The sequence below is a fragment of the Diplotaxodon limnothrissa genome, linkage group LG18 (assembly GCF_057381915.1).
Source record: "Diplotaxodon limnothrissa isolate DT_005_m linkage group LG18, D_limnothrissa_male_GT1.1, whole genome shotgun sequence".
In the NCBI taxonomy this organism is placed as follows: Eukaryota; Metazoa; Chordata; class Actinopteri; order Cichliformes; family Cichlidae; genus Diplotaxodon; species Diplotaxodon limnothrissa.
In genome coordinates, this window is record NC_140613.1 from 14,631,673 (window position 1) to 14,640,249 (window position 8,577).

At 38.7% G+C, this 8,577-nt stretch overlaps 1 protein-coding gene across 1 annotated transcript; it reads right to left on the minus strand.

Moving 5' to 3' along the window:
• Positions 1-220: 220 nt before the first annotated feature.
• atp6v0b (ATPase H+ transporting V0 subunit b) lies at positions 221-6,665 on the minus strand. Its single transcript, XM_085377933.1, has 8 exons — positions 6,405-6,665; positions 5,576-5,624; positions 3,733-3,816; positions 2,514-2,591; positions 2,263-2,332; positions 2,025-2,076; positions 841-1,031; positions 221-419 (listed from the first exon to the last, which is right to left on the minus strand). The coding sequence occupies exons 1-8, from the start codon at positions 6,487-6,489 to the stop codon at positions 393-395; spliced, it is 636 nt and encodes a 211-aa protein (XP_085234059.1). The 5' UTR covers positions 6,490-6,665; the 3' UTR covers positions 221-392.
• Between the last annotated feature and the right edge of the window lie 1,912 nt (positions 6,666-8,577).

Sequence of the window (8,577 nt, forward strand, 5' to 3'; positions counted from 1 at the left end):
AGATAAAAATGATGCAAATTAAACAGTTATCGGTGTAAACCTCTCCTTAAATGCAGAGTGAATCTGTCCGTCTAGCTGCTCTTCAGACTGCCCCGTTTACTTCTACTGCTCATCAGGCTAAATCATCACAGAGTTCACTCATTTTTCTTTATTTAAAAAAAAAAAAAAAAAAAGGTATGAAATGCAAAATATGCTGTTTTCTTCAACTTTCCTTCTTCCCTTAAGAATTAAGAGCAGGGCATGGGTGTACCAACTCTTGTATGGATGTTAGTTAAAAAAAAAAAAATACCAGGCAAATAGAGACATTTAAATAATTTACGATGTATTTACACAATAATCGATCTTTTTTGTTTTGTTCCAGCGTCTGTCTTCTCAGGGTTTGAATGCACATTCTAGTCACCCATCTTTACTTTCGACGTCTGAGGAGAAACAAAAAGCAGTTTTTAATAAACATTTACTGTAAAGAGTTATAATTTTTTAAGTCTCTGCAACAACATCTGGGCCTTTGTCCAAGCAACTATGTTGTGGAAAGATTGTTATAACAAACCAAAACTAAACTAAAAACTTAAAGTTTGCAAAAAAAAATTGTAAACTGAAATAAATTTTTAAAAAAAAAAACGTGAAATTCTATCACATATTTAGAAAACGATGTTTTAGCCTCGCTCAGATTAAAGCGAGGCTAAAACCGATAAAACTTAATGATAAGATTGTGATGATTGACAGTTTCTGACCTAAAATAATTAATAAGTGAAATTAAAAACTTCAGTTTGTGCTATGTGGCCATTATTCTCCTGTGAGGCAAAAGATGAAGGGTAAAGGCTTGCAAAAAACTGTATTTACCTGCAGAATAGCTACAATGACACCAAACAGGCCGATGGCACTTCCAAAGATTTCCACAATTAGGATCTTCACGAAGAGGCTGGCGTTCTGGGCATCTGCCAAAGCGGCTCCGCTGCCCACGATGCCGACACAGATGCCACAGAAGAGGTTGGAAAAGCCCACAGTCAGACCAGCTCCAAACATGGAGTAACCTAATAGGACAGAAAACAAAATGAGTCACAGTTCAACCTGAGTAACTCACAATGGAGTCGTCTACATCGTCGTCGTTTCACATCACCACATTCATCTGATTGGCCTTCATCTTAGTTTCATCTGTACAACGAATTCTTTTCCCCCAGAACTGTGCAGACTCTTTTAGTTGTTTTCTGACCTTCCTGTTCCTCCACCTTGTTGTAAACTCTGTACATTCATAAAGGTATGCCTGGATTGTAGACTGTAACACCAGTAAACATTTATCTTAAACATGGAAATAATTCTGCGATCATTCTTGTGAGACCTTCGTTGAGCTGGTCAGTGCATTGGGCTCAGTGCTGTAACTCAGGTGGTAGAGCAGGTCACCTACTAACCAGAAGTTCGATCCCAGTCTGCTCCAGTCTGCATGCCAAAAATCCTTGGGCAAGATACTAACCCTATGTTGCTCTAAGATGCATCCATCAGAGTATGATTGCGTGTGTGAATGTTAGATGGTGTGATTGGGTGAATGAACAAGTTGTGTAAAAGCGCTTAAACTGCTCAGGTAGAGTAGAAAAGCACTATATAAGACCCAGTCCATTTACCAATTTTAAGACTCAACCAGATTGCAGATTTGCCCACTAAAATTTTCCATCTATGACAGGTTTATTTTGGCTTGGGGTTGTTTTCAGCCTAATGATGACACCCTCGCTTGCATAGATTCTCTTTGAACAGAATATTGAGATCTCCAGTAAACAGCAACCAAATACAAAGTCAACAATTGAAATCAACTCTGGATCTTTTGTCCTCCTAATCCTTCATGAAATTAAAAGGGCACAGGCCTCACCTGGGCACTGACTGCTTGTCAGTCCAGTTAATTTTGAGCCTCTGAAAATGGGGGCCTATGTATAAACAGGGCTGAAATTCTATTATTGTTATTATTATTATTTATTTTTAAAACCTAGAATTAAAGGTGAGATTTTCCTATTTCAGTCAGGAGTCTCTTTTCTTACCAGCTTGGTAGTTTCGTGCCCCAATAGTCTCAGGAGTCGTTCCACTGAAGTTCTGTAAGACGAAATAAATCATTTCAGAATCCTTATTCCGGGCTCTACAATGACATTTCACTTGTTTTTGTCTCTTACAACTGCAGCTTAATTTCAAGGTGTCGCTGTCCTCTGTGCAGGCTTCCTTGCATCATTTATGAATTTTTAAAAAAAAGGCTTCCTCAATCATCAAAAATGTGTTCCTTACCTCGGCCATATTGCTGATGACAATAGCCATGATGATTCCATAGATTGCAACAGCTTCACAGAAGATAATGCTGGGGGGAGAAACAGAATAAGCAAGGGTCACCGTCTCTGCAAAACACTGCTTTGGACCTGCAGCAATAAACTGATGTTACTGGTGCTAGATGGAACCATAATTCACTGAATGCCCTTCTTAGCAACGTACAGCTGTTGACGGGAACAAAACAGACAAGTGCTCTCTTTGACGGGGCTTACCTGACCAAATTTTTGGTTTTGATTCGTGGAGCCTTGACGCCACCACCAATAATGCTAGAGCCAGTGACGTAGATCCCCCTAGGAAAACAAGCGGAAAGAAAAACAACATCACTTACAAAAACATTTTAATGTTACAGAAAAGTCAACAGTTGGTATAAATGGAAACAGGAGAAGCATAAAAACACAGCATGAGTTAAATGACTACCATTATTGAGCGTCACTCTAAAACGACCCATTTACACGTAGTATAAATACACATCTTCTGTGATCCAAACGGTTTTCAATGCACTCGAGACTTGTAATGATGCAAAAACAAGGTAAAAAGGATCCGTTTCAACACACAGTGGCAGCACATTTTTCATCTAATGCACTTAATGGGATAAAATACTAAACAATAAAAAGGAGCTCAAGGTAGGCAATTAAATGAAAATAAATCTTCTGAACACTGATCCAAAATAAGCAGCCAGCCCAGAGACTTGTAGGTAATATGTGTGAAAACAAATAAGACGATGTATTTCTCATTAATTCCAAATGACAGGAATGTGTAGGACAATCATGCAGAAGAGATAAGTTATTCAGTGTGTAAATCAAAATTATTAAGCAAACACAGGAATCATTTTGTAATCCAGGAACCTGTGGATCGGCAGGTGGCGGTTTTTCCCCACAGACCACTGGCTGTAGCTGGCCTTTACCTGCAGCTGTTCAGCCAAATCTGCTTTAAAGGAATTCGGTTAGAGTTCTCAGAAGATCTGTGGTTCGATTCCCGAGTCTTCTAGTCTACATTTTGAATTCTTCTTTAAGATAACGAACCGCAAACTGCCCCGAAAAAACGGATCAATGTTAGTGTGTGAAATATATAGGTGTGCAAAGTCCATAAAATAAAGTGCTGTGTAAGTAGGTGAATGTGGTATTTTATGTGTAATTTCTGCAATTTATTATTTCACAATCGAAAACTCTGAATACAAAACAAGAAACTTGTCCAAACATCTATTTTTCACTTCACACAGTTTCAGATTTTACAGTTCTACATTTACACCTGTTGTTTTAAAAAGTAAGGTCAAAGGTTTTAGGGAACAGCACTTTTTTTTTTTTTACTCCTCTTATGTTGAAACAAGACAACTGACAGAGTTTGGCATTTTGTGTAAAATTATGCTCATGTTTTGTAATCAAACATAGCCAGCCATGGATACTAGTATGCACTTAAAGAAGTCTTACTTACCAGGCAGCTCCCACCACAGACAACGAGATGGCCAAACCAATGCCCAGATTGGCCCACATGAAAGGAGAAGTCTCTGTCAGGAACCTGCGAGTAAAGAAGTAAAGCTCACTCAGCCTCAATTTTATAACAACATCATTGTTTGCAATACCTTTTAAAAACACGATGTACACTCTGTTTTAAACTCTAACCTTTTTCTCAACAGTCTGTTAAAATAAATACCTGTAGTGGATAAATCCAAGCTATGCCCTCTTCAAGTAGTAGATGGAAACCACTTCATGCGTTTCTTTCACATCCCAAATTTATTTGGGGAAAGTACAGACAGACCTCAAAAATGTCTCCAGTGACACATTCACTGTTACTTTCACTTTCAACATATACAAATTATCTTGGAAAATGTCTGATCAGCCAAGTGAAACGGATTGGTGCCTCACTATCACTCTGCAAAAAGGGAAAAGGCGGGCCCTGAATCTGTCAAAGAGGAAACAGGCAACGTAGACTAGCTTATGTTGTAAGGCATGTCTCTGTACATTTACAATTGTGCAATGTGGGAAAGGCAGTGCTGTTTTATAACTTTTATTACCCAGAATGTCAATATAATATTTTTCCTGGTAGAACCACTTATAAAATATAACTAAAACAACAGACTAGATGTCAAACAAGGTCAAAAATCATCACTTTCTTAATTCTTTCAGTTGCCCAATTTAGGTGGATCACCTGCCTCTATTTCACCCTATCCGTAGGACCCTCATCTGTCACACCAGCCCTCTGCATGTCTCCATCCATGAAATCTTCGTCTTTTCCTCCTGCCTGGCAGCTACATAGTCAACATCCTTTGTGCAATATATCCCCCCATTTGCCCCTTTTTCAAACCATCTCAGCCTTGCCTCTCTAACTTCATCTCCAAACTGCTTGACCTGAGCTGGTCCTCTCATTTCTAATCATGCCCATTCTGGTCACTCCCAATGAAAATCTTAACATCTTCTACTCTGCCACCTGTCTTTTTTCTTTTTTTTTTTTAAGTGAAAACCATCTTGAAACCATACACCATTGAAAGTCTTACTACCATCTTGTAAATCTTCCCTTTCATTCGTGCTGCTATCCTTCTGTCACAAATCACCTCTGACACTCCTGCCCTCCTCCTTTCTGCATTCTCTTCTTCACCTCTCTTGTGTACACTCCATTGGCTTTGTATGGTTGACCCCAGGTATTTAAACTCATTGACCTTTGTTACCTCTTCAGCGTTACACCCATCTCCCTCTCATTCACTCACACTCACATGTATTCTGTCTTGCTTCCACTCAACTTCATTCCTCTTCTCTCCAGAGCATACCCCCACCTACTCTCACTACACATCACAATGTCATATGCAAACATCATAGTCGGCAGAGACTCTTGTCTGATCTCATCTGTCACTGCGACAAGGAGGAGCTCAGAGCGGATCCCTGATCCCACCTTAGCCATCTGTCACTCCTAGCAGACACACCTCACCACTGTCTAGCTGTCCTAAAACATGTTCTACACCACCCTGACTTCTTCACGCAGTACACAGTTCCTCTCTTGGCATCCCATCATATGCTTTCTCGAGATCCACAGTGAACCTCACTCTGACCTTCTCTATAATTCTCCATCAACAGTCACAAAGCAAACATCTGTACAGCTCTTTCTCAGCATTAAGTCATAGTGCTACTAACTGATCATCACGTCTCTTCTTAACCTACCTTCAACAACTCTTTCCTATAGAAAAATGGTGTGGCACCTTAACTTTATCCCTCGGATACTAATGATTTTAGAGTATATATGAATCTTTACCTCCAGACAGCAGCTGTGTACAAAGAATACTTACCATGCCACATCAAAGCGGAATCCCAGGTCAAATATAGTGTAGCAGATCCCTGTGGAAACAGTGACGGTCATTTTTAGGCATATGTGGGAAAAACACGGTAACACTTTAAAGATGAGCCATTTAGTCGACCCGTGTGTATTTCTGCATGAGTAATCTTGTGTTTTGCAGGTTGCGTGAAACACAGTCACACTTCTGTTCTAAAAGAAGCTGCAGCTTCGGTGTGACCACTCACACTCACGTGAAAACCACTGTAGTTCCTACCCAGCACAGTCAGCTGGACACACAAACACCTAGACAGCTAACCTTAGCACGGCGCAAACAGACGACTTCAAACTAAAATAAGAAAAGCGATCCAAGCATGGTAAAATATTTCCAAATCATACAAGGTGTGACACTAATAAAAATAAAATACAATCACTAACATCCAACGTTAAAACCTCTGAAAATTTCTGTTATGAGAGTACGCTGTAAGCTAACTACCCTTAGCTAACAGCATGCTAGCCAGATGCTAACTTAAACCGTGTTGTTTATATAATATGAGCACACAGCGATTTTTAAAAATACATTCAACAACGAATTGGGTTTTCATGTATCCCTCTTATCATGCATTAGTAAACCATTTTTTCCATATGCTAACTAACCTATCGACTATCCCAGTATTTAGACGGGTCCTGAAGTACAGCTGTCAAACATACCAAAAAAAAAAATCACAATGTCACGAAGAGACAACGATTAAATACACGACCATTACTGCAAATTACATGAAATATATATTTTCATTCATTCATTTAGCTATTATTAGGCATTTTCCTGTAAAATAAAACCTTACCAACGATTAGTATGGTGCTCCAGAAGGCCAAAGTGACCCCCGTGTAAAGAATGGCGTGTCCGTTCATCATCCACTCTAGTAGCATCTACCCACCGGGTTAACCTGCTGGATCAGCAAGATCTACTTGGCCCAAATTTCAAATCTGATGCCAGTACAGCCCAGGTAGCGATATAATGCAGTTTTACGAAGCGCTATCAGTCGATGGAGGAGGAAGAGAATCAAAAAGAGAAGCTGGGTGATGTCAGCTGATCCGGCTCGACTAGCATGTGACCCAGGAAGGAAGGGAGGGAGGGCTGCGTTCGCTTACGTTTTTACTTTACCCACTGTCGCTTTAAAACAAGCGTTTAAAGCACTCTTTGTGTTGAATTTACTCGGTAATTATTCCACCGTAACTTACACAAATATAGAGTTAAATAAAACAAAACGACACCCAACCAAGGCAAAAGAGGTTTAAATATCCTCGAAGATAGTATCCGAAAACGGAGTGTTGACTGCAGCGCGCACAGTGGCCGAAAGATGTCACTGTTGAAATATATATGGCGCAAAGGCAACAAGACTGCAGTGTACACGATTTATAAAGGGAAAACCCAATCAATACTAAGTCTATTTGACTGTTCATTTTTATCCTATAATTAAATATAGTTAACTTGATAGGACATGTGCAAGACAATAACTTCATCCTTAGACCACGAGGGACACTATTATTTTTCAATAAGTGCAAAAATGCTGTGATGGAAATGTTATGGGAGATTTGGGACCAACATGTTGAGCAGTTGTGTTTTGGATAAATGTTACATATTTTTCCTCTTGCAGTACTTAAGATATCAAATCAAGGCCAGGGGGCAGGGAAGCTGTTCCCATGACACATGGTAGGGAAACACAACAGTAAGACACTTCATGTTGGCTTTTTTCTTTAATTCATTACCTGTTTGAAACTTTGTTTGTTTGCTAAGCCACTTAACACCAACCTGTAAATAATTCAGGCATCGAAATGACACTTAACTCCAACCGGTGTTTCATTCACACATGATACTTAGCAAAGAACAGATTTAACAGTTGCATATTCACACACTTTGCTACTAGCAGCCTGTTGCAAAAGTACAACATTTCTTAGGTTGAATCTACAAAAAATGCCAAATATAACACAGTTTTATATTCATTGGCACTGACAAGGTGATTCCCAAAGATCTATTGGCTGAAAACTTGGTACATATTGGCATGGCAAAAAAACTGAGGAAGCTAAACAATTGGGGGACAAAAGAAGATATTTCAGACTTGGATGTAATTATAAATGCAGAAAGGAACCATCACATCCACTATGTAGCAACATCTCAAAAAATAAAATTGTCAATACTTTCAGTGTTCAGAAATGCAGTGATCCTAAACATACTGCAAATGCAGTAAAAACATACCTCGATTGAAAACCACACAATGAAACACTATTAGTCATGGACTGGCCTCCCCAGAGGGGAGAGATGCTTGATCCATGTCTCAAGTCAGTATTTGGTATGACCATGGCCATACCAAATACTGACTTTCAAACGTATTAGAATTGTATACAGTATTGTGCATATGTATATAAAATAAAACACATTTCTATTTGCAAGCACTATCTGCCTTGTTGCAAGTGTTCTGTCACAGATTACTAATTCTTACATTATTTGAAAGCTAGACACTGTGCTTTGACGCTCTCGGTGTACTCTCAGTATACTCCAGATTTCTGTTGAGGTATGTCTGCTCATCCTTTTAGAACTGTATAAAAGATTTCCTGTGTGTTTCAGCTGAAATACAATAGTATACAAGAACGTATGAAGCACTCTATCACCAAAGCCTTAAATGAAAGTTTTGAAGTTTTGAAGTTAATCCTAGTAATCCTTTTTTTGTTTGTTTTTTCAACTACTGTGAAATTTAGAAGAAAAACAATAACCTTGCATCAAATGAAAATGCCATGACACTGCGTTACTCATTATCTATAAAAGCTATTTTTCTTGAACTGTTTCTTTCATTTTCACTGATCTGTATACTTTTTTTTTTTGCTGAGCTATACATCTTCAAAAAACTATCAAAATGCAATACTGAAGCACTGTTATATCTCTATGTGGAGTTTTTGAATTAATGTTGAACTTCTTTTTAGTGATGAGCCACCAGTTCTTTATCTGTTATTCTTCTTATA

Bases quoted from the DNA above. Each gene is read 5' to 3' on its own strand.
- atp6v0b (XM_085377933.1), bottom strand. From the start codon at position 6,489: ATGCTACTAGAGTGGATGATGAACGGACACGCCATTCTTTACACGGGG. The intron at 1,032-2,024 runs GTAAGAAAAGAG...CTGTCCTATTAG, and splicing joins GGCACGAAACTACCAAGCTG to GTTACTCCATGTTTGGAGCT. The intron at 420-840 runs GTAAATACAGTT...GTTTCTCCTCAG, and splicing joins TCATTGTAGCTATTCTGCAG to ACGTCGAAAGTAAAGATGGG.